Source organism: Anabrus simplex, chromosome 2, assembly GCF_040414725.1.
Source record: "Anabrus simplex isolate iqAnaSimp1 chromosome 2, ASM4041472v1, whole genome shotgun sequence".
Lineage (NCBI taxonomy): Eukaryota > Metazoa > Arthropoda > Insecta > Orthoptera > Tettigoniidae > Anabrus > Anabrus simplex.
In genome coordinates this window covers 13,269,435-13,297,135 of record NC_090266.1, presented here as the reverse complement: position 1 = coordinate 13,297,135, position 27,701 = coordinate 13,269,435, and the positions used below count along the sequence as shown (strand labels likewise).

Sequence of the window (27,701 nt, the reverse complement as noted above, 5' to 3'; positions counted from 1 at the left end):
CCTGAGTCCACCCAGCTTTCGCTCCCGTAAAGCAAAGTTGGTCTGATAACAGACCGATGTAAAGATAGTTTAGTCTGGGAACTGACTTCCTTCTTACAGAATACTGTTGATCACAACTGTGAGCTCAATGCATTAGCTTTACGACACCTTGATTCAATCTCACTATATTACCATCCTGGGAGAACACACAACCTAAATACTTGAAATTATCGACCTGTTCTAGATTTGTATCATCAATCTGACATTCAATTCTGTTGAATTTCTTACCTACTGACATCAATTTAGTCTTCGAGAGGCTAATTTTCATACCATACTCATTGCACCTATTTTCAAGTTCCAAGATATTAGACTGCAGACTTTCGGCACAATCTGCCATTAAGACCAAGTCGTCAGCATAGGCCAGACTGCTTACTACATTTCTACCTAACTGAATCCTTCCCTGCCATTTTATACCATTCAGCAGATAATCCATGTAAACTAAGAACAGCAAAGGTGAAAGATTACAGCCTTGCCTAACCCTTGCCTAATGGGTCATGTCAACAAATCATTTTGATTTTTTAAATATATTTAATTCAATATGTGTAGTAACTTCATACTTTATTAACACATGGAGAAACTTTCAGGCCAAAATATTGCTAATAAATCATGGGATCCTGTCAAATGCTGTGAATTGGCCTGGCATTCCAGACCTGCAATTAATTCAAGGTTGCTGGTCGAAGTCAATGTCAAACATCTGTCAATGTGATCTTACCCTGTTTGCTAGTCTCTTCTGGAGAAACACTGAATGACCACTCATTGGCCGACCAACCATGGGAAACTTTGCTTTAAGTTTAGCTTCTTCCATCTTCTCAATTTCAGTAGTAGGAATCTGGAAAATACAAAACAAAAACAAACAACATTTTGTTAACTATTATTTTACAAAGAAAGACCACTGCTTGCAGAACAGATAACTGTGGAATTAAAAACCAATAAAGCCTAGCAATAGCAGAATATTTACTGTTGCGGCTTTTGTGTTGGTACTCGTCTGCCGCATTTCATTTTGTAACAGTTGGCAATGTGCTGCTGCGTTTTTGTTTTATACAAAGACACTGAACATGGCGACCGGCAGCAGTACACGTGTTTTGGTGTACCTCCGAATTTGTTGTACATAATGTGTAAATATGCAGTGTTTTATTCATGTGTAATAAATGTTTGAATCACCTTGTGAGTGATGTGTTTGTGTCTGCTCGTTTGGGGCAGTCTGGTCCTCCATTTGATTTGTTTCAAAATTGTATTTGTGCGCCTATGGAACTGAACTTTGTTATGTGCGGCCGATATGTTGTTTCGTCGTTCGCAACATAAAATTTTGGTCCTTCCGGGCCGCGATGAGAATCATTGTGAACTTTGAACATTGTGCTAGTCACCTAAAAATTGTTATCGTCATGAATTGCTGCCCGCAATCGCCGTTTGAACATAGCAACGAGCTTGGCACGAAAAGCATCGTGAACAGTTATTGTATAAAAGCACCAGGATGTCGTGCTTAAGGCCAATTACTACGAATGTTTGAATTCGTCATATTGAGATTTCAACGAAGTCTACATTGTTTTGGAACTGCCTTGATATCGCACGTTAACAATCTGTGGAAGTTACCACGTGCTATTGCATTTGTTCTTGTGAGCTGTTTACGCCAGCCTTTATCTGATACCCTGATGTTCGAGATGTTAAATGCTACTTGGAATTTGGACTCCAGTGAACATTACATCGCAGACGTCATCCTTTGGACTTTCCAGTCACTTTGGGCATGCGATTCCAGCCAAGGAGTGTTTCCAGTGGTAGTGATGATTAATGATACAGCACCGCCATGTACTGTAAGTCTGTTCCATTTGTCTTTATTGTTCCTATCTTGACTAGGGTAGACATCCTGCCTGATATCCTAACCCCACTGCTAGCACTTTCCGTGTATAGAATAACAGATTTGTCTTGACTTCTCATGGGCATTATACGATTTCGTGCTAATAATTTGTTGGGCCGCTTTGTGTATTTTGCATATTTTAGAACGTACGTGGTTTATTATACGTTATTTCATGCTTTTGTTCATCTACCTACATTGTTGGTTCCATTCAAAGACTGTCACTCATTTCAACAATGCAAAATGAATGCAGTGCACTGAATATAGAGCTTATTGTTTGTATAGTCACCATAGTTGTAAGATTGATTTCTATTATTATCTTGTCAATAATTGATTACCTGAACTACTGGTATTCATCATGGTGTTTGAATCCGAAGCAAAGGCTGTTCAAAAACGTGGTCTACTTAAAAGGTCATTAACTCACCTTGAAAATTACTTAAAGCAAGATAATATCAACCACTACGAACTGATCTCCAAACAGAATAGGTTGCCAGAAATTTGGAAGGAATTCAGTGCAGTTAGGGAGTATTTACAATGTGAATTAGACTCAAAATCTAGCGAAACTCACTTCAGAGAGCATGATGAATTTGAAAACAGGTATGATACAATAGTTGGTAGGATTCAAGAATTGCTTTGTTCATTTGAAAGACCCAGGAGTCCTAGTAACACATCCATTGTCTCTGATAACTCTACTCGATCTAGCTGTAGCTTGAAGCTCCCTCCCATTGAATTGCCTGTTTTTAAAGGAGATTTGACAAAATATTTGAGTTTCAGGAACACCTTTCAAAGCTTAGTTATTAACAGTACCCGCATTGACAATGTGCAAAGACTACACTACCTATTGTCGTCTCTTCAAGGCGAACCTAGGGATTTGTTAGATAACCTATCCATATGTGCTGATAATTTCACTGTTGCTTGGAATTTAGTTGATGAAAGGTACAATAAACGCTTGATTGTTTCACAGCATGTAAAACATTTGCTCAATCTCCATAATTGTACTAGTGGATCTTCCGTTGAATATCGCAAATTGATAAACCAAGTAAAATCTAATCTTAGTGCTGTTGACAATTTAGAGGGTCAGGTTCCACTACATGAAATTTTGCTATAGGAATTGATTCTAAGTAAGATCAAGTCCAACCATAGAAGTGAATGGGAAAACAAATTTTCCTCTACTGATATTCCCACACTAAATAATTTAATTGATTTCTTGGAAAGAAAATGTCAAACATTAGAGTTAACAGAATGCAAGAAACCTGTTATTGAGCAAAAACGAGACTTAAAATCCAACCTAAAAGCCCTTCACATTGCCAACAATAGCACTTCCTTAAATTGTAGGTTTTGTAAACTTGATAATCACAGCATTTCTGATTGTAGAAAGTTCAAACAAGCAAACATTGATCATCGTCGCAAGTTTGTGAGGGAAAATAAACTTTGTTATCTTTGTTTTTCTGCTTCTCATGTTTCTAAACAGTGTAAGCAAAACAAGTGCCCCCAGTGTAATGGGCCCCACAACTTATTGGTTCACAAGGAACAAGCAAGTCCCAATAATAACAATCATATGAATGCTACAAGTTCTGCAATTGTTTCACCCACTGCCATGAAGGTTGTTTCAGGACTAGGTTCTAATGTTTTGCTGAGCACAGCGTGTGTAGGAATAAAAAATAGCTCAGGAGAGATTATACTAGTTAAAGCTTTGTTAGACTCTGCGAGTCAATTATCCTTTGTGACTTCCGATCTTGTCAAGAAGCTTGGTATCCGTACTAGGTCTTGTCGTCTACCTATTGTTGGTATAGGCAATTCGAATGTGTCTCCTGTAAGTTCCACATGTAACCTTGTTTTGTTCTCAAATGTATCAGATTATACATTGAAGTTGAACTGTGCAGTCGTGAACACAATCACAAGTCCACTCCCTGCGCAGGAAATTGATTGTTCCAATTGGGTTATTCCTGATGATATTATTTTGAGTGATAGGACATTTAATCAGCCCTCTACTATTGATATTTTGCTAGGTGCTGATGTCTACTATGAAATTGTGTCTTCTAACATTTTGCATAAGAAGGGTTATCCCGCCTTATTAGATACCGAATTTGATTGGGTGCTCTCAGGCACTTTCCCTGAATCGTGCATTAAGAATAATGCCAAGGCTCGTCGTGCCAATCTTGTGAAACTTGATTCTATTGACACAAAACTCCAAAGGTTCTGGGAGCTTGAAGAACTTCATCAACCAGTTCTTACTCCTGAAGAAAGGGCTTGTGAAGAACACTTTGTGAATAGTGTTCAAAGAGATGATTCTGGTAGGTTTGTTGTCAAACTTCCTATTCGTGCGGAAGTGCCACCTGTGGCTGAGTCTAAGCATAATGCAGTTAGAAGGCTCAAACAGATGGAAAATAAATTTGCTAAGCTTCCAGACTTGAAAAGGAAGTATGTAGATTTCATGCGTGAATACAGTGAAATGGGTCACATGGGAATTGCTCCTCCAGAGACCTCTAACTCTGTAAGCTTTTACTTGCCCCATCATTGTGTGCTCAAGGATTCTAGCACTACAACCAAGTTGAGAGTTGTTTTTGATGGAAGTTGTGAATCATCAAATGGGATAGCATTGAATTCTATGTTAATGGTAGGTCCTACTATTCAGCCTGACTTGCTGTCCATTGTTTTAAGGTTCAGAACCTATTTTGTTGCTCTTACGGCTGACATTGCTAAGATGTATAGATGTGTGGTAATTCATCCTGACCACAGAAATCTTCAGAAAATTGTGTGGCGTGAGTCTACTGATGAAGAAATCAAGGACTACCGTCTTACTACTGTCACATACGGTACAAGTTCCGCCCCTTTTCTTGCTACGAGATGTCTAGTTCAACTTGCTGATGAACACAAGGAATCTCACCCCACTGCATCAGATATCATTCGCTCTTGTTTTTATGTTGACAACCTGCTGACAGGTACTAGTTCAGTTGAAGAAGCTAAGGAGCTTCAATCAGAAATTTCTTCTGTGCTTGATAGTGCACATTTTCATCTTAGAAAATGGACGTCAAATTGTCCAGAAGCTCTTGCCAATGTCCCTGTAGAAGATAGAGAAATGTTGTCACCTTGTAACCTCACTAAGGATGAAGCTATTAAAACATTAGGTATCGTGTGGCATCCTAAATGTGATGAGTTTCAGTTTCAAATAAACTTGAAGAAAACACCTAAGGAAGTCACTAAGAGAAGCATTCTCACTATCATTGCTTCCATATTTGATCCCCTTGGATTGTTAGGATGTGCCGTAGTTAAGTGCAAACTTATCCTGCAGTCTCTTTGGCAGTTGAAAATTGATTGGGATTTTGTGTTAGAACCTTCATCTGAAATTATTGAAATCTGGAATGCTATCTACAGTGAGCTCCCCTTGCTTAATGACCTCAGAGTGCAAAGAAATGTAATGCCTTTTGCTAAGAACAAGGTTATTGAAATCCATGGCTTTTCTGACGCTTCAGAAGCTGCCTATGGTGCTTGTGTGTATGTTAGGACAGTATCTGATAATGATGAGGTATCAGTGATCCTGTTGACTTCTAAATCGAGAGTTGCTCCATTAAAACAGCAATCTATTGCCCGTTTAGAACTTTGTGCTGCTCTGTTGCTTTCTCGCCTAATGAGTAAGGTCACTGAATCGCTGAAATTGCACATTCCTTTCTCCACATACTGCTGGACTGACAGCACGATAGTTCTGTGTTGGTTACAGAAACCCGCCAATTGTTGGAAAACCTTTATCGCTAATAGAGTTGCTGAAATTCAATCCCTCACTTCAGTCTCAGATTGGAGACACGTACCTACCCACAGCAATCCAGCTGACCACTTGTCTCGAGGTGTTTCACCCTCACAAATGTTTTCTCTTGATGTATGGTGGCATGGTCCATCCTGGTTGCACGAATTATTCCCGGTGTACCCTGATTTTGTTGCCAGTAATTCACCATCTGCTGTGAATGCAGAATCGAAACCCTCTTTGAGAGTCTTCCTAGTTAATATGCACCCACCTGAGTTAGAGAAGTTTTCGTCTTTTCTCAAACTTAAGCGAGTTTATAGCTATGTTCTGAGATTTATTACCAATGTTCGCTCCACTAAGGATGCTCGTGTCATTGGTCCACTCACCGCTGAAGAATTGAGGATTAGTGAAATGAAAATAATAAGTCTAATGCAAGCTAGTGAGTATGGAAAGGAACTTCATGACTTGAGGTCTAATAATGTAGTTGCCTCTTCGAGCTCATTGAAAACTTTGAATCCATTCCTCGATGATTACGAGTTGTTGAGAGTCGGTGGTCGACTCATGAATTCTCAGTTGGAATACAATGAAAAACACCCCATCATTCTTCCTCCGAAACACTTTGTTACTAAATTGATTGTTAAACATGAACATGAGATGCTATTGCATTCCGGCCCTCAGGCTGTATTGTTTTCCTTGCGTAACAGATTTTGGATTCCACGTGGGAAGACAGTTGTTCGTGGTGTGATCCATTCATGTTACAAGTGCTTCAAGAGCAAACCTCCACTCACCACTCACATAATGGGTCAGTTACCCTCGTATAGAGTTGAGCCATCATTACCCTTTGTTAAGGTTGGTCTTGATTATGGTGGCCCAATCATCATTAAAGGTGATAACGCGAGGAGTAAGATGAAGTTTAAAGCGTACATTGCTCTCTTTGTTTGTCTTGTCACTAAGGCAATACATCTTGAAACGGTGAAGAGTCTAACGACTCAGGACTTCCTCGCCGCATTTAGAAGATTCACGGCGCGTAGAGGATTTCCAAATCTCATCTTGAGTGATAATGGCACAAATTTTGTTGGAGCCAATAATGAGTTATTAAGATTTATTAAGGATAGCTCTACTGAAATAGAGGAATATTCATCTAATTTGAATGTGAATTGGAAGTTTATTCTACCCTCCAGTCCTCATTTCGGTGGACTTTGGGAAGCTGGAATAAAGTCCACAAAATCACTTTTAAAGCGGACCCTAGGAAAATGCATTCTTAATTTTGAAGAGCTGAGTACTCTTTTATATCAAATTGAGTCTGTGTTGAACTCGAGACCTCTCTGTTCAATGACTGACGACCCCAATGATCAATGCTATTTGACACCTGGACATTTTCTAGTAGGGAGACGATTGACCTCTATCCCCTCTCCAGACATATCCAACAGCTCCCGCTCCTGTCTAACTAAATGGAACTTGGTGCAACAGCTGTATCACGATTTTTGGCAGAGGTGGTCAAAAGAATACATACAATCACTTCAACAAAGACGCAAATGGTCTTCTGTAGGAAAGTGGACTCCAACTGTGGGAGATTTAGTGCTTCTAAGGGAGGATAACCTTCCTCCTCTGGTTTGGAAAACGGGTATAATCCAGGAGCTCCATCCTGGTTGTGACAATATTACTCGTGTGGTCAGTGTAAAGACTAAAACTGGTCTTTTGCGCCATGCCATAGTGAAATTGTGTCCACTGCCCAAGGATGTTGTATAGTTGTATATTTGTATATGTTGTATCTGAGTTTACTTTTTCATTAATTTGTCTGTGATGAACATGAACACTTGACTTTGATTTTGAGTGTTGAGATCCCTCAAAGGGTCTGCCGCATTTCATTTTGTAACAGTTGGCAATGTGCTGCTGCGTTTTTGTTTTATACAAAGACACTGAACATGGTGACGGGCAGCAGTACACGTGTTTTGGTGTACCTCCGAATTTGTTGTACATAATGTGTAAATATGCAGTGTTTTATTCATGTGTAATAAATGTTTGAATCACCTTGTGACTGATGTGTTTGTGTCTGCTCGTTTGGGGCAGTCTGGTCCTCCATTTGATTTGTTTCAAAATTGTATTTGTGCGCCTATGGAATTGAACTTTGTTATGTGCGGCCGATATGTTGTTTCGTCGTTCGCAACATTTACTTATAAATATACTATCTACATTGCTAGTTTTAATGATGCCCAATGTTTGAATGTCACCAAGTTCCAGTATATTAATGTTCTGTTTTTTTAATTTCTGCTACATTAAGGTATTAAATTTCATATACAAGAACAGGTATGTTCAACCTCATTTTCCTGCTTGTTAATCTTACAGTGTGGTGTATTGACAAGGAATCTGAATCAGTTTGTGAGAACTCTGTATGACGGATTTTAGAAGCATTTTATTTAGGTTCTGGCATGCCACAATCTCGACACAGGAATAACTCACGAATCTCTTCGGAAAAACCTACCCTCAGAAGGCAATAGATGAAGGTTAAAGCACGTCCAGTAATTCTCGTTAGTCAGCTGAATACATCATCTACTGAGTGAGTTGACTGTGCGGTTATAGTTATGCATAAAAATCAATCAATACACATTAAAAAACATTAAATATTAGGGACACGTTTCATCTCTATTTGAGACTTCATCAGCCATAAAATCACGTGGTAGATTACAAAAACTCATTGTTCAAAAATTGAAACAAATGGAAGAACCCAATGCCTTTTTAAGGATTATTTGAGAAATGCATAAGATATATAAATATACTAGCTGATGTACCCGTGCTTCGCTACGGGATTCTCAGAAAGACTGTCTTTGTGGTTTACTAACTGAAGTCAACATAGGTCATTACAATAAATGTCAGCAGGAATGTAGCGATTAAAAGAAATGTTATCATATAAAATACTCGATCAAATGAAAAACCGCACATTTTCTCACAGTGCAGGAATGACCAGGCCGCAGACAGCCGTGAATACTCCTCTGCCGTTGTTTATGTATGTGAGCATACTGCTCATTCCAATCAGTGCACAGAGTAGGGATTGAATAGCTCGAATGCTATGATGCACCAGTGTGTTACGTACCAGCAGTATCAGAAAATTTATGAACCACAGGAATGGCATGCTAAAGAAGAAAGTTATTTAACTCCCCAGTTACTTCCCGCCAATATTCAGGCAGGCTGTTATACATGGTACGACCGGGTGAGTAGGCCGTGCGGTTAGGGGCGCGCAGCTGTGAGCCTGCATCCGGGAAATAGTGGATTCGAACCCCACTGTCGGCAGTCCTGAAAATGGATTTCCGTGGTTTCCAATTTTCACACCAGGCAAATGCAGGGGCTAAACCTTAATCAAGGCCACGGCCGCTTCTTTCCCACTCCAAAGTCGTTCCTATCCCATTGTCGCCATAAGACCTATCTGTGTCGGTGTGACGTAAAGCAAATTTAAAAAAAAATACTCGGTACGAAACAGTAATCCCATCTATCGCAAATGAGTGGCAACAGAAGAGACAAAGCATATCACAACAAACAATGGTCAATGTCATGTTATTGTTGATCAATTTTTTGAGCTTTCTATATTGTAGGCCTTCACATTCAATTTTCTTTCGACTCTGTGATATTAGGGCGTCTTACCAAATTATTTACAGCGTAGATTGTAGTTCCTTATTCCCCAACCTTACCTACCGATTTTCATTAAATTCTGTTCACCCATTTGCTCGTGACTCAGCGCTGATATAGACTTAAGCAACAAAAATCCAAATTAATGAATATCTCTGTTATCATAGTCGGTACGGTAAAATGTATAAGACATGAATGATTGGAAATTTAATACTATATAGCTTTAGTTATGTAGTATTTATCGACAGGACCACTAATAACAAATATTTCAGAATTAAATTTTAGGCCTTTCCCCTGAACTACCACTTCACTCGGTGTGAATAAAATAATTTACAGCCTAGATTGTAGTGTCCCATTCTCCGACTTTGCATACCAATTTTCATTAAGATAGGACCACTAATAACAAATATTTGAGAATTAAATTTCGGCCTTCCAATAAACTACCATTTCACTCAACGTGAATAAAATTATCTATAGCCTGGATTATAGTGACTCATTCTCCGACTTTTCATACCAATTTTCATTAAGATAGGACCACTAATAACAAATATTTGAAAATTAAATTTAGGCCTTCCCCTAAGCTACCAATCCTATCAGCGTGAATAAAATTATTTATGGCCTAGATTGTAGCGACATATTCCACGACTTTGCATACCGATTTTCATTCAGTTCTCTTCAGCCGTTTTCTAGTGATGTGTGTACATACATACAGACACATTACGGAAAATTAAAAAGTGCATTTCCTTGTTACTGTGGACATGCCAATATGGAAATACCATCCTTTTTAAATTCTGCGCAATGTACAGACAAAACTCTTATTTTATATATATAGATATACATTATTTACACAAAGTGACCTCACTTCTTGCAAAAACTTTTGTTCTATTCAATGTTGCTTCTTCCTCTCAGTCCCAGTCCACAAATACTGCACTACTTATTTCACTTATGTGTTTTGAAGTTTTAAGTTTATTCTGTTAACTATTCTACCTGTGGCTCATTAATACGATATTAGAATGGAACACCTCCGATGAGAGCCTCGAACTCAACTCAACTGAAGTAGTTAGCGAGCGTACGGGTCAGTGGACCGCCCTAATGGGCAAATCTACTAATCATCTCTATAGCAGGGGAACCTTAATTGTGAGAGGAATATGACTTGCCTATTAAATCTCAATACCTAATATCATTTAACGTTTGTTAAAACATTATAGGTACTAGTTTCGGTCTGTTTTTTGGACCATCATCAGCCTAGCCAAGAATGCAAGCAAAGACATAATCTAAAATAAAATGATGTGGATGAAAAGGGGGGATGGGATGGTAATGGAATGACATATAAAAGTAAAAACCTTATACCGTGTTACAATAAATGTGGCCAGAACAAATTAAAATTAGCAGAGGTATAAAAACATTGTGATGTCATTTAAAGTCACTTGATGACAAAGTCTTGGATTAACGGATGAACTTGTGTTGCACACTAAAAATCGAGTGAAATCTTAAGTGAATTCTTGTGTTTCTGGAAGGTTCTAGAAGCAAGTTCCACAGTGGCGCAGAGGGAATAATCCAAAATGACCAGTATAGAATTGACGAATTGAGAAGGCTGGACTCGTTTTTATGTAGCGTAAATAATTGCTGTTTTTAAGGTAGTCTCAATTCAGTCAGAACCCATGAACCTGAAGAACAAAACGGAATTAACGCGAAAGATCTTATAGAAGAAAAACAAAGGGAAGGGGCAAAATAACGGGTACTCACCTTGCGCTATTTGTGGACAAGCTACAGGAATGAGTGCAACAGACAGAGTGAGTGTCACGCAGAATAGATCAGCAGAGGAGGAGAGGGGGGGGGGGGAGGGGAAGGATGACGTAAGTGTGGAAGGAGACGGGAAGGGAGGGAAGAGGGAATGGTTCAGGGCGGGTTGGGGGAGAGGGAATTTAATGGTATTTGTGGTGGTGGGGGGACCTTTAATGGATTTAAAGAAAGGGTTATGAACAGCTGATTTGTTTTTCCTATAGTGGGAGATGAAAAGATCAAATAAAATATTGGGTTTCTCGGTAATTTCATTAAGGTTGTAGTTGGCATTAAAATATTGATCTAGATGTAGCTTTCAATTATGTTGAGAAGAGGTCCCTTTTTTTCTATTTCGAGTATGTCCATATCTGTTTCGATGTTGGTAAAACTATGGTTATAATCGACCATATGTTGGCCGGTGGCTGAAAATTTGTTGTATTTGATCGCGTTGAAATGCTCAGAATATCTAATATTGAAGCTCCTACCGGTCTGCCCTATGTAGGAAATATTTGAACATGTGTTACATCTAATTCTGTAAACACCTGATTTTGAGTAGGCCTACCTGTTAATTTTATTAATATGTGAAGTGTTATGCAAGATGTGCATGTTGTTGTTGCTGGTTTTGAAGGCTATTTTCATGCCTTTCTTCTTTAGAACATTAGTGATCATGTGAATACCACTGACATAGGTAAAAGTGGAGAAAGAATCGTGTTTGGATGGTTCTTTTTTAAGCGTGGTCTTAGGTCGGAATTTGTGTTTACTGATGATATTTTCTATGAATTGATTATTAAAACCATTGAATCTAGCAATGTGGCGGATAGTATTTAGTTCTGTGTGGAAATCTTTTTTATTCATGGGTATATTGAATGCTATGTGTATTAGACTGTTGTAGGATGCTTTTTTGTGGGGGAAGGGATGGAATGAATCTTGTCGGATTGTGACGGCCGAATGGGTGGGTTTTCTGTATATCTTATAGGTTAAGGATTCCTGTTGTCTAGTGATGGTTAGATCCAAGAAATTGATTTTTTTGATCTACTTCTGACTCTAAAGTGAACTTAATGTGAGGATCGATGTTATTTAATGTTATAAGTGTGGTATTAGCAGCTTGCAGTTTACAAGATATTAGAATCATTCCGTATTGACGGTTTTCACTTTACAATGGCGAAAAATGAAAGTATCCTCCTATTCAATACATCATATATTCCGTCATTAGACGGAGTAAACAAGTTCAGACAAGTTTCGGCTCGTTTGAGCCATCTTCAGTGAAAAAATTAGGGGGGTTGGAATAATTTACATAATATGAGTTGAAAAAATGCTAAAAAACATAATGAAAGCACAAATGAAAAAACAAACAAAAGAGAGCCTAGACGGAAACAAAATAGCACAAATATACAATATTTACATCAATATGCAGAGCAAAAAACAACTTATTGCAACAAAATTCAGTGAAACAGGTGTTAATTTGAAATAATAATTGATACTAAAAACTGCGTTAACCTACTTTGTAGGTTATTTTTGATGATGGGAATTAGTTTAGAAATTGGTATACTGGGGTACATACTAACAATGTCAAAGGAATGAAGTGAATAGTCAGGTCGCATGTTAAAGTTATTAAGTTTGTCTATTAATTCGAAGGAGTTTCTAACCGACTTCTTGGATGAAAATAGGTAATTTTTACGTAAAAACTTTTGGATAAATTGCGTAGTTTTATGTAGGGGACTCGGTCTAAAGTTGATAATTGGACGAATGGGCACACCGGCTTTATGAATTTTAGGAAGAGCTCTAGCCGTAGGGAGTCCGGGGTTCATACTAATAAGCTGGCTTTTTTCCTGTTCAGTGAGCAAAAAGGAAGAGTTTTTTAAGGTTTATTTTAAGAGTCCATACCCATCATCAAAAATAACCTACAAAGTAGCGGTCACCTGAGTAAACTTGAAATCCAAGACTTTATTACATTGCTCAAATTGGTAGTTAACAATAACTTTTTTACGTTCAATGGTACTATTTACCAACAAAATGGCCTAGCAATGGGCTCACCGGCTTCCGGGATTCTCGTGGAAATCTATTTAGACTTTCTCGAGAATACAAAAATCAATAATAAATTGGACAACATCCTCTTTTGGGCCAGATATGTCGACGATGTCCTTGTAGTTATTAACGAAAAACTGCAAGCTGCTAATACCACACTTATAACATTAAATAACATCGATCCTCACATTAAGTTCACTTTAGAGTCAGAAGTAGATCAAAAAAATCAATTTCTTGGATCTAACCACCACTAGACAACAGGAATCCTTAACCTATAAGATATACAGAAAACCCACCCATTCGGCCGTCACAATCCGACAAGATTCATTCCATCCCTTCCCCCACAAAAAAGCAACCTACAACAGTCTAATACACAGAGCATTCAATATACCCATGAATAAAAAAGATTTCCACACAGAACTGAATACTATCCGCCACATTGCTAGATTCAATGGTTTTAATAATCAATTCATAGAAAATATCATCAGTAAACACAAATTCCGACCTAAGACCACACTTAAAAAAGAACCATCCAAACACGATTCTTTCTCCACTTTTACCTATGTCAGTGGTATTCACATGATCACTAATGTTCTAAAGAAGAAAGGCATGAAAATAGCCTTCAAAACCAGCAACAACAACATGCACATCTTACATAACACTTCACATATTAATAAAATAAACAGGTAGGCCTACTCAAAATCAGGTGTTTACAGAATTAGATGTAACACATGTTCAAATATTTCCTACATAGGGCAGACCGGTAGGAGCTTCAATATTAGGTATTCTGAGCATTTCAACGCGATCAAATACAACAAATTTTCAGCCACCGGCCAACATATGGTCGATTATAACCATAGTTTTACCAACATCGAAACAGATATGGACATACTCGAAATAGAAAAAAAAAGGGACCTCTTCTCAACATAATTGAAAGCTACATCTAGATCAATATTTTAATGCCAACTACAACCTTAATGAAATTACCGAGAAACCCAATATTTTATTTGATCTTTTCATTTCCCACTATAGGAAAAACAAATCAGCTGTTCATAACCCTTTCTTTAAATCCATAAATGTCCCCCCACCACCACAAATACCATTAAATTCCCTCTCCCCCAACCCACCCTGAACCATTCCCTCTTCCCTCCCTTCCCGTCAACTTCCACACTTAAGTCATCCTTCCCCCCCCCCCCCCCTCTCCTCCTCTGCTGATCTATTCTGCGTGACACTCACTCTGTCTGTTGCACTCATTCCTGCAGCTTGTCCACAAATAGCGCAAGGTGAGTACCCGTTATTTTGCCCCTTCCCTTTGTTTTTCTTCTATAAGATCTTTCGCGTTAATTCCGTTTTGTTCTTCAGGTTCATGGGTTCTGACTGAATTGAGACTACCTTAAAAACAGCAATTATTTACGCAACATAAAAACGAGTCCAGCCTTCTCAATTCGTCAATTCTATACTGGTCATTTTGGATTATTCCCTCTGCGCCACTGTGGAACTTGCTTCTAGAACCTTCCAGAAACACAAGAATTCACATAAGATTTCACTCGATTTTAAGTGTGCAACACAAGTTCAACCGTTAATCCAAGACTTTGTCATCAAGTGACTTTAAATGACATCACAATGTTTTTATACTTCTGCTAATTTTAATTTGTTCTGGCCACATTTATTGTAACACTGTATAAGGTTTTTATTTTTATATGTCATTCCATTACCATCCCATCCCCCCTTTTCATCCACATCATTTTATTTTAGATTATGTCTTTGCTTGCGTTCTTGGCTAGGCTGATGATGGACCAAAAAACGGACCGAAACTAGTACCTATAATGTTTTAACAAACATTAAATGATTTTAAGTATTGAGAAGGTGGAACAATAAAATTGTACTCATTTTTAAGTTAAGTCTTAACTCAATACGGAGCCCTACCATGAAGTTTATTACTTTAAATTGCCTATTAAATGACAAGAATAACTCAATCTTTGGTCACAAGTTTATTATACGAATGAAACACATTTATATTCTGCACGGATATGCCATACACTGTAAGTTATTTTGAGGATTAAAATGTCCGGTAGTCCTTTTCGACACCTGCATTTACACTCAAAATTCCTAAAATCTTGAAGAGGTGTTTCCTCTCTACTTATTAACATATTAAGTGAACACTTGTCACAATACGTCATACAACACAACACACACATTTCATTCAATATGGACATATCCCGCGGTATTGCACTCTACATGATAATTAATACAATTCAAAGTATCATGTGATCTGAGGTGATTTCGCAATTATTTTGAATACACTTCCAAATATTTGAATTTCGTATCACGTATTTCCCTAGTAAGCTAACTTAATCACTAGTGAATGTACAGTATTATACAAAGTGCTTGTTTCATCGGGATTTTTATCAACACATAACACGACATTATTTACACAACGTTGCTGCCTGTGGACAATACAAAAAGCGACTCAAATACCCCAAACATCATAAACAGAATATTATAGCACTTCCTGTAAGAGATGGGCAAGAACAAATACATTTCAAACACACACGATGAGTCACAGATGGCACAAGTCATCTGCTGCTGGTGACAGTGAGAATATATTTTTACTGTCTCCTGGAATGAACCCAGGATCCTCTGAGACATGGGGTATATTTAACCTGAAATTTCCTGCAAGATGTAAATAATTAAGGAAAGAAATTGGAGGGATTCATCCTTCGATGAACATTGGAATCTATGTGACGTTGGTAATATTTAACTGATGCACGTAATTGTTGTTTCCGAGAGGAATAAACCAGCTACTGCATTCTGTCCCCATTTCAATGGAGCGAACACTTCGCTTCGTCCCTTCTTGTCAGGATCATAAATCACAAACCAGCTGTGTACCGCCCTTGGCCTCATTCTGAGCACTGGGCCAACTAGGTCCTCTTTACATTCGTACTTTCTCGGCAAATTATCTCTCCTCCTTCTTTCCCCGGCCACTATTGGCAACACATTACAATATCGGCTCTAACTCTGGCCTTAATCATCGTCCTCACAGCACGGTATCCACCTTGCGCTTATTAATCACAGATTCCAGGGGAACTTTACATTCACTTCACAATACACATCCGGGCTACAAGCCCGTTCTTCCTCTCGGTACCTCAAATACAATGCTATTTAAAGATGAGCTCTGCCACATGGGTCAAAATTACCTCACGCACTCACGAGCTAAATAATTCATGAGTACATACCCCAATGTCATGTCTCCATCCATTGGTTCAGGTAGGAGGACCCCTATTCATATGTGAAGTGCCAAACAAAAAGATCAACGAACGAGAAATCTCTTGGCGACTCGTATTAACTTATGAGAAGATGATAAATGGAGTCATTTTTACAGAATATTTAAGCCCTTTACTTTACAGTGCTTCACACTTAACTACTCTAAGATCCTTAAAATTAGATCATGCACTACAAAAACCCTTGTTTACAAATGGAACTAAAATATGGTTAGCCCAAACCATGATGAAAGTATCCCATAAAAAACCCAAAAATAGAATGAAAATTATTATTATCCCTTTGAAACCGTGGACTACCAAGTTACGTTATATTACATGCAAATTTTATGATTAAATATTTACATAGTGATACAAGCTTCAAACTAGGAAAATTTTGAAAGTATACTCATCGATTTTCTGCAATCATGAAACAGCTCTCAGGAGGGCACCACCAACTCAAACATCACGATGACTTCAATGACGTGGAGTCTTCGGTTTACCTGCTGCTGATTCACGTACATGGCGGCTTGACCTCGTTTGACGATCTAGAAGCTCTCCTGTGCAGGTTAAATATCAGGCGAACAGCTGGATGTCTCGTTCAATCCTTGATGTTCTCGTAGACTCGATTATGCAAATGAGAGGAATTTATCTTGTGTAAATGTGTTAGTCTATATTACACATCGCAGATTCACTATGGTTGGAACTACTCATTGACTCAAGCATCCCAGCCTGGTGGCGGTGTTGTCCAGTTGCCTGTCACTATCTCCTTCTCATCTACCTATTCTCCTTATTTACAGCCGATCTAGGCCCTGAAACTACACTCGTTCACTTTGAAGCATCACTGGATACACTACCGACTCTACCAACACTTCCCGTGTTAAATAACAGTAATTCAGGCCTACTTTACTGCACTATTCATCAGTAAGACGAGCTCCTCACTGCGTTAGGGACTACCTCACAGACACTGCCCATTTATAATGCCGACAATAAGTTGTTCACTCTCTTTCCGAATATCTCTCTCGATTATTTCACACACATAGTTATTGGCTCCCTAACTCACTCCCTTGTCATATTTATCCATACACTTATTTAAATACGTGCATAATCTATGTTAATTAAGCCGCACTCGTCTAGTCATACGCAAGGTTCGATGCACAACCTCCTCGGCACACGGACAGCTATAATCACAGTTTCGTACCGTCTCTGATGAATTTACTAGCGGCCAACTCTATCTCCACTGTACATGTAAATCATTCTGTGAGACTGTGGTTACTTCTACATAAACTCACGAAGACTCGGTATATCACTATGGTGCACTATTCACACCTCAAAAATTATTATTTCAACAATGAACTCAAACACTAGTCACACAGCAACGAACTGAAGAATACCAGTAGCGAAGTAGAAGTGAGGGGAGGTCTGCCTTGAGGTTCCAAAATATGTAGGCAAGACACCCGGAAGCAAGTGGAGAGGGTAAAATACACCTCTTTGTCAAAATGTGGTACGCTAATAGATGATGCACAACAATGACTAAGGTGTCAAATTACAGCTTATTCACTCCCATTTCCACGGAATGAATCTCATTAGAATTGCATCATTGATTTCAGAGTAATCCTGAAAGCGTCATTTGGTATCGGCCAGTGGGCGTTGCAAAGTGCGGGGAATCCACGAGTTTGGTCCCGCGGCCAGGCCCCTAACATCTGTTATCCGTTAAGTCACCCCTTGTTTATGACATAATTACTGTCCTTTCAATTATGTAGAGCACTTCTTTGCTTCATAATTAGGCAAAAAATTCCCTGGTTCAGACGAATATCCATCGAATACTTTGTGATTTATATTATTGTTATTATCCAAAACAGTTGGTACTGGTGAATTACAGGATTATGCTGGTTCTCATGTTGAGACAACTTCCTGGGCGCTACTTGGTGACCTACATTCTCAGTCACGTGATGCCGTGGCTCGGTGAGCTCTCTTGCACACAAGAGAGACCGATTCTACATACAGGCGCTCTTGCATGCCTCTCACCCTAAGTATAGTACGCAAACTTTTCCTTGAGCCCTGAACTCCATAGTGCTGAATGGGAAATAGGGCTCAAGAACTCCATAGTGCTTGAATGGGAAATAGGGCTCAAGAAAAAGTTTGCGTACTATACGTGCAACTAGAGCTCAGTCGTACGAGCTAGCAGAGTGCCATTGATGTCCAGGAAGGGTGAAAAATGCTAGTTTGGACAATTTTTATCGTAGAATGGTGCGGAAAACTGCATATTTCATCTCCTGGGTATCATTACATACTATTGGTGATGTTGTGAATCGTCACACTATGGACAAACCCTGGGATATCAGAACAGCAGAACTTGGAAGCACAATTCGTGATGATGATGATGACGCTTGTTTTAAGGGGCCTAATATCGAAGGTCATCGGCCCCTAATGGAACGAGATGGACGACATGATACATGATAGTTAAAAATTTTTAAAATGTATCCACTGACAAGAGTTTAAAAAAAGGTGATGAGAAAATGAGTATGAGATTAAAACAGCAGTGGATCTAATTCGCAATGCCTTCTTTTCTAATAAAATAAGAGAAAATACAGAGAAAAAAAGGAATAAGGCATTGCCTGATAGTGCAGATATATATACATAATTTACATTAGACGTTAAAATAACACATTAAAATACGCAACACAAACTAAAATGAAGTCAATGGGATAAAAGCGCAATTGACACAAATACACGAGGACAAAGGACATCATTAGACACGATAAGACAGACCACTATCCGTCATTGTGCTCCGCGATAAGCTGACTGAATTTATCAGTTGTTTCTTTTCAGGACACATTTCTTCTACTAAAGAAAGCATACAGTTCTTCACAAACACCCCATCAGAAAATAGTTTCCGTTTCACGGATAATAAATGTGCAACTTTATAACTAGCGTGGACTTCAGTTATATATCTCAATCAATCAATCAATCAATCAATCAATCAATCAATCAATCAATCAATCAATCAATCAATCAATCATAGGATTCCAGCAAGGTATAGCAGATATCCTGGATTCAGGAAGTCAATTGGACTGTATCGCGATTGGCCTGTCTAAGGCATTTGATAGGGTAGATCATGGGATACTACTGGCAAAAATGAGTGCAATTGGACTAGAAAAAAGAGTGACTGAATAGGTGGCTATATTTCTAGAAAATAGAACTAAGAGAATTAGAGTAGGTGAAGCTTTATCTGACCCTGTAATAATTACGAGGGGAATTCCTCAAGGCAGTATTATTGGACCTTTATGTGTTCTTATATATATCAATAATATGTGTAAAGAAGTGGAATCAGAGGTAAGGCTTTTTGCGGATGATGTTATTCTGTATAGAGTAATAAATATTTACAAGATTGTGATCAACTGCAAAATGACCTCGATAATGTTGAGAGATGGACAGTAGGCTATGATGATGATAAACAGGGTTAAAATTCAGGTTGTGAGTTTCACAAATACTAAAAGTCCTCTCAGTTTTAATTACTGTGTTGAAGGGGTGAAAGTTCCTTTTGGGGATCATTGTAAGTATTTAGGTGTCACATAAATGGGATAATCACATAAATGTGACCGTAAATAAAGGGTACAGATCTCTGCACATGATTATGAGGGTATTTTGGGGTTGTAGTAAGGATGTAAAGGAGAGGGCATACAAGTCTCTGATAAGATCCCAACTAGAGTATGGTTCCACCCTTTGTTCACGACTGTAGTGAACAATGCAATATTTGAATATGAAGAGCAACAATAATCCTTAACAATACGACAACGTAACTATTTTGCCAGCGAAATACTGCATATTCTGTTGAAATACTTTCTTTAAACAAACTTTACAACAATATCGCGTTATTTAAAGTTATCATTTTCTTTGTGATCTAGATGGAACAGCTGAACTGCTATTTGAAATACCTGTCAATTGTCTGCACTAATGTAACGCTGCCGAAGTTACGACTAATATTCCGTCTTTGTATTTTATACAAACCTACTGATATTTTAATAATATTTTTAAAAAAGATTTCTTCTTTCTTGCAGTCCGAAATTACAGCTTGTAATCTAGCGAACAGCTATGGAACTACTCAGTGTAAAAATTGTAAATATATACCGGTAATCTCAATTATTACAAATAACACACACACACACACACAAACTAAATTTTTACAATTATGAACTACTTTATTACTAAGATAATACAGAGCTCTTGGAACAGCCAACCACTCGCTAGCGCATCCAAGAATGGACCAATATTTCGAAGATACGTCTCGTACGGTGCATTCAGTCTTGAAAGACATAATTTAAGAAGATTGGAACTTGTGCAAAGTAATACGTATTAGATGTCGTCCATTGAAAATGTATATTTGTGATACATTTCTTCATTACTGTATATAAAGCTTTATCGTTGGATTAATTGCCAATGTTGCCAGCAGTGCATATATTAGTTGCTCATTTGTTTTATTCCAAGAGTAGCATGCCCAACTGGACATTGTGTTGCCATCTGTTGTGGGAAATGTAAACTATTTGTGCTATCTCGTTCATTCCCGGAAGTCATAATTCAATTATTGTAGTCATAAAGAGCAACTGGAAGTCTTGAAGAGCTGTCTGCCCAAAACCAGATGAATGAATGAACCTGAAAGCAGAGAGCGGCCTGACTTCCTCGGCTTGCTCCAACCTTTCTGCTCCCAAGAATCGGCTCTTGGGAACGACTCTCAGCTGGCAGCAGAAGCGAAAGAATTAGCTCCCTCCAAAGAGCTAGATCGACCCATCACTACTTCGTACATCGGACAGATGGGACGAAGCTTCACAACCAGGTAGAGGGAACCTGTTGAATGCTGGTAGACGACGAAAGTTTTCTGCAATGAGTACTCATATGGACGAAGTAGAGCACTCGTATACATCCACAGAGCATGACTTAGGAATATTAAAAAGGATTAACAAAGGTGTCACATGAACACAACAGAAAGTTTGTTTATTTTTCTAGATTTTTAATATAATAATAAAAAATAATGATCTAAATGATGTTTTAGACAATAAGAACCCACTCTATGAAAAAAAATCCCTTTCCTCTTAACACTGTTCGGCATCAATAAAGAAACTTTTCTAAGAAAAAAGAAACTTTCCCTTCTTAACAGAGTGCCTCTACTCCACCCCTTTCTATAACCCCTATTACCCCTCTACCTCCTACAACACAAACAGGTCCTGCGACCATGCACAAATACGACACTGGACATAGAGCAGCAGCGAGTCAGCTGTAGGAAGGAAGCAAGGGGCGAGTACGCTAAAAATGTAACCATGACAACAATTTGACTGCAACTATATTAAGCTTTTTCACACTTCGTGTTCTTCTTCCACATTTCAGACAATATAGTTGAGCACAGTATTTTGTAACTTCTTTCAAGAAAGACATGGTTCAAATGTGTCAAATGACAACACAAGACATACCCTTCGCTTCACAGTGAGCGAGAGTGTTGATAAATCCCACATTTTTATAACAGGTTTTACACAAAATCTAAAAATAAGTTGTTTGAAAGAGGACATTCTAATGCTCAAGACTAGACTGATGAATACATAGCAGTGTGTACAAGTGCAATTCTATTAGCAACAAGTTACTTAAAAACAAAAAGCGCAATACTCCTGAAGAAATATATCAATTCATAAGACACTTCATATTTTATCCAAATGTTTTTAATCTAACATATATACATACATACATACATACATACATTCATTCATTACAAACATTATCATTATAGACTGTTATGCCTTTCAGCGTTCAGTCTGCAAGCCTCTGAGAATTTACTAAACGTCGCCACAATCCCCGATTTCCAACTAGTGTTGTGGCCTCATTTAGTTCTATACCTATTATCTTTAAATCGTTAGAAACCGAGTCTAACCATCGTCGTCTTGGTCTCCCTCTACTTCTCTTACCCTCCATAACAGCGTCCACTATTCTCCTATCAATCAATCAATACTGATCTGCATTTAGGGCAGTCGCCCAGGTGGCAGATTCCCTATCTGTTGCTTTCCTAGCCTTTTCAGAAATGATTTCAACGAAATTGGAAATTTATTGAACATCTCCCTTGGTAAGTTATTCCAATCCCTAACTCCCCTTCCTATAAATGAATATTTGCCCCAGTTTGTCCTCTTGAATTCCAACTTTATCTTCATATTGTGATCTTTCCTACTTTTATAAACGCCATTCAAACCTATTCGTCTACTAATGTCATTCCACGCCATCTCTCCGCTGACAGCTCGGAACATACCACTTACAAGTAACAAGTAACTATTCTCATTGTATTGAACAGGTGGACTTATAATATTGTAATAATACTTGAGACATACCACTTAGTCGAGCAGCTCTTCTTCTTTCTCTCAGTTCTTCCCAACCCAAACATTGCAACATTTTTGTAACGCTACTCATTTGTCGGAAATCACCCAGAACAAATCGAGCTGCTTTTCTTTGGATTTTTTCCAGTTCTTGAATCAGGTAATCCTGGTGAGGGTCCCATACACTGGAACCATACTCTACTTGGGGTCTTACCAGAGACTTATATGCACTCTCCTTTACATCCTTACTACAACCCCTAAACACCCTCATAACCATGTGTAGAGATCGGTACCCTTTATTTACAATCCCATTTATGTGATTACCCCAGTGAAGATCTTTCCTTATATTAACACCTAGATACTTACAATGATCCCCAAAAGGAACTTTCACCCCATCAACGCAGTAATTAAAATTGAGAGGACTTTTCCTATTTGTGAAACTCACAACCTGACTTTTAGCCCCGTTTATCAACATACCATTGCCTGCTGTCCATCTCACAATATTTTCGAGGTCACGTTGCAGTTGCTCACAATCTTGTAACTTATTTATCACTCTACAGAGAATAACATCATCCGCAAAAAGCCTTACCTCTGATTCCACTCCTTTACTCATATCATTTATATATATAAGAAAACATAAAGGTCCGATAACACTGCCCTGAGGAACTCCCCTCTCAACTATTACAGGGTCAGACAACGCTCCACCTACTCTAACTCTCTGAGATCTACTTTCTAGAAATATAGCAACCCATTCAGTCACTCTTTTGTCTAGTCCAATTGCACTCATTTTTGCCAGTAGTCTCCCATGATCCACCCTATCAAATGCTTTAGACATGTCAATCGCGATACAGTCCATTTGACCTCCAGAATCCAAGATATCTGCTATATCTTGCTGGAATCCTACAAGTTGAGCTTCAGTGGAATAACCTTTCCTAAAACCGAATTGCCTTCTATCGAGCCAGTTATTAATTTCACAAACATGTCTAATATAATCAGAAAGAATGCCTTCCCAAAGCTTACATACAATACATGTCAAACTTGCTGGCCTGTAATTTTCAGCTTTATGTCTATCACCCTTTCCTTTATACACAGGGGCTACTATAGCAACTCTCCATTCATCTGGTATAGCTCCTTCGACCAAACAATAATCAAATAAGTACTTCAGATATGGTACTACATTCCAACCCATTGTCTATAGTATATCCCCAGAAATCTGATCAATTCCAGCCGCTTTTCTAGTTTTCAACTTTTGTATCTTATTGTAAATGCCATTGTTATCATATGTAAATTTTATTACTTCTTTGGCCTTAGTCTCTTCCTCTATCTCGACATTATCCTTGTAACCAACAATCTTTACATACTGCTGACTCAATACTTCTGCCTTTTGAAGATCCTCACATACACACTCCCCTTGCTCATTAATTATTCCTGGAATGTCCTTCTTGGAACCTGTTTCTGCCTTAAAATACCTATACATACCCTTCCATTTTTCACTAAAATTTGTATGACTGCCAATTATGCTTGCCATCATGTTATCCTTAGCTGCCTTCTTTGCTAGATTCAATTTTCTAGTAAGTTCCTTCAACTTCTCCTTACTTCCACAGCCATTTCTAATTCTATTTCTTTCCAGTCTGCACCTCCTTCTTAGTCTCTTTATTTCTCTATTATAATAAGGTGGGTCTTTACCATTCCTTACCACCCTTAAAGGTACAAACCTGTTTTCACATTCCTCAACAATTTCGTTAAACCCATCCCAGAGTCTGTTTACATTTTTATTTACCGTTTTCCACCGATCATAGTTACTTTTTAGAAACTGCCTCATACCTGCTTTATCAGCCATATGGTACTGCCTAACAGTCCTACTTTTAAGACCTTCCTTTCTATCGCATTTATTTTTAACTACCACAAAAACAGCTTCATGATCACTAATACCATCTATTACTTCAGTTTCCCTATAGAGCTCATCTGGTTTTATCAGCACCACATCCAGGATATTTTTCCCTCTGGTTGGTTCCATCACTTTCTGAATCAGCTGTCCTTCCCATATTAACTTATTTGCCATTTGTTGGTCATGCTTCCTGTCGTTCGCATTTCCTTCCCAATTTACATCTGGCAAATTCAGATCTCCCACTACAATCACATTTCTTTCCATGTCGTTTCCCACATAGCTGGCTATCCTATCAAATAATTCCGAATCCGCATCAGTGCTACCCTTTCCCGATCTGTACACTCCAAATATATCAAGTTGCCTATTATCTTTAGAAATGAGCCTTACACCTAGAATTTCATGTGTCTCATCTTTAACTTTTTCGTAGCTTACAAATTCTTCTTTCACCAGAATGAAAACTCCCCCTCCCACCTTTCCTATCCTATCTCTACGATACACACTCCAGTGCCGTGAGAAAATTTCTGCATCCATTATATCATTTCTCAGCCATGATTCAACTCCTATTACAATATCTGGTAAATATATATCTATTAAATTACTTAATTCTATTCCTTTCTTTACAATACTTCTACAGTTCAGCACTTACCTATCCTCCTCCATTCGCCTCACATGACCCCACCACTGAAGCCGGTTTATGCGTACAGCTTCATTCATTGAGTTCATTCCTAAATTAGCCTTTACCTCCTCATTCTGAGTACCCTCCTGCCATTGTTCCCACATGTTCGTACCAGCAATCATTCTTGCTACTTTCATGTCTTACTTCTAACTTATGAATAAGATATCCTGAGTCCACCCAGCTTTCGCTCCCGTAAAGCAAAGTTGGCCTGAAAACAGATCGATGTAAAGATAGTTTCGCCTGGGAGCCGACTTCCTTCTTACAGAATATGATCGCAACTGCGAGCACACTGCATTAGCTTTACGACACCTTGATTCAATCTCACTTACTATATTACCATCCTGGGAGAACACACAACCTAAATACTTGAAATTATCGATCTGTTCTAGCTTTGTATCACCAATCTGACATTCAATTCTGTTGAATTTCTTACCTACTGACATCAATTTAGTCTTCGAGAGGCTAATTTTCATACCATACTAATTGCACCTATTTTCAAGTTCCAAGATATTACACTGCAGGCTTTAGGCACAATCTGCCATCAAGACCAAGTCTTCAGCATAGGCCAGACTGCTTATTACATTTCCACCTAACTGAATCCCTCCCTGCCATATTATACCTTTCAGCAGATAAACCATGTAAACTAAGAACAGCAAAGGTGAAAGATTACAGCCCTGTCTAACCCCTGTAAGTACCCTGAACCAAGAACTCATTCTACCATCAATTCTCACTGAAGCCAAATTGTCAACATAAATGCCTCTGATTGATTTTAATAATCTACATTTAATTCCATAGTCCCCCAGTATGGCGAACATCTTTTCCCTCGGTACCCTGTCATATGCTTTCTCTAGATCTACAAAACAAACAACTGCCTATTCCTCTCGTAGCATTTTTCAATTACCTGGCGCATACTGAAAATCTGATCCTGACAGCCTCTCTGTGGTCTGAAACCACACTGGGTTTCATCCAACTTCCTATCAACGACTGATCGCACCCTCCCTTCCAAGATGCCAGTGAATACTTTGCCTGGTATACGAATCAATGAGATACCTCGATAGTTGTTGCAATCCTTCCTGTTCCCTTGGTTATAGAGAGGTGCAATTACTGCTTTTGTCCAATCTGAACGTACCTTACCAACACTCCATGCTAATTTTACTATATGAAGCCAATTTCATCCCTGCCTTCCCACTATACTTCACCATTTCAGGTCTAATTTCATCTATTCCTGCTGCTTTATGATAATGGAGTTTATTAACCATCCTTTCCACTTCCTCAAGCATAATTTCACCAACATCATTTTCCTCCTTCCCATGAGCTTGTCTGTTCGCAACAGCACCAGGATGATTTCCTTTTACATTGAGAAGATGTTCAAAATATTCCCTCCACATCCCCAGTGATTTCCTGGGATCTATTATGAGTTCACCTGAATTACTCAAAACACTGTTCATTTCCTTTTTCCCCTCCCTTCCTAAGATTCTTTATTACTGTCCAGAAAGGTTTCCCTGATGCTTGACCTAGCCTTTCCAGGTTGTTACCAAAATCTTCCCAAGACTTCTTTTTGGATTCAACAACTATTTGTTTCGCCCTGTTTCTTTCATCTATGTACAAATCCCTGTCTGCCTCGGCCCTTGTTTGGAGCCATTTCTGATAAGCCTTCTTTTTACGTTTACAAGCTGCTCTAACTTCATCATTCCACCAAGATGTTTGCCTTTTCCCATCTTTACACACGGTTGTTCCTAGGCATTCCCTTGCTGTTTCTACTACAGCATCCCTGTATGCCACCCATTCAGTTTCTATATCCTGAACCTGCTTACTGTCTACTGTTCGAAATTTCTCACTAATCATATCCATGTACTTCTGTCTAATTTCCTCGTCCTGGAGATTTTCTACCCTTATTCGTTTGCAGACAGATTTCACTTTCTCTACCCTAGGCCTAGAGATACTTAGTTCACTATAGATCAGATAGTGGTCTGTATCCTCGAAAAACCCACGGAAAACGCGTACATTCCTAACAGATTTCCTGAATTCAAAGTCTGTTAAGATATAGTCTATTATAGATCTGGTACCCCGGGCCTCCCATGTGTAGCGGTGAATAACCTTATGCTTGAAGAATGTATTTGTAACAGCTAAACCCATACTAGCAAAGAAGTCCAGCAAACGCTTCCCATTCCCATTAGCTTCCATATCTTCCCCACATTTACCAATCACCCTTTCGTATCCTCCAGTTCTATTCCCAACTCTCGCATTGAAATCGCCCATTAGCACTATTCTATCCTTGCTGTTGACCCTGACCACGATGTCACTCAATGCTTCATAAAACTTGTCAACTTCATCCTCATTTGCACCTTCACATGGTGAATACAAGGAGACAATTCTTGTCCTAATTCCTCCAACTGACAAATCTACCACATCATTCGCTCATTTACGTGCCTAACAGAAACTATGTTGCGTGCAATGGTATTCCTGACTCTGCCC

At 38.6% G+C, this 27,701-nt stretch overlaps 1 protein-coding gene across 2 annotated transcripts in view; it reads right to left on the bottom strand.

Annotated features, from left to right (window-relative positions):
- Positions 1-27,701, bottom strand: part of endos (alpha-endosulfine) — a 201,502-nt gene that overhangs the window by 80,455 nt on the left and 93,346 nt on the right. For both annotated transcript variants that reach the window (XM_067140303.2, XM_067140302.2), the window contains exon 3: positions 752-868. In XM_067140303.2, coding sequence (XP_066996404.1) covers positions 752-868 — 117 coding nt within the window. The remainder of the gene's footprint in view (positions 1-751; positions 869-27,701) is intronic.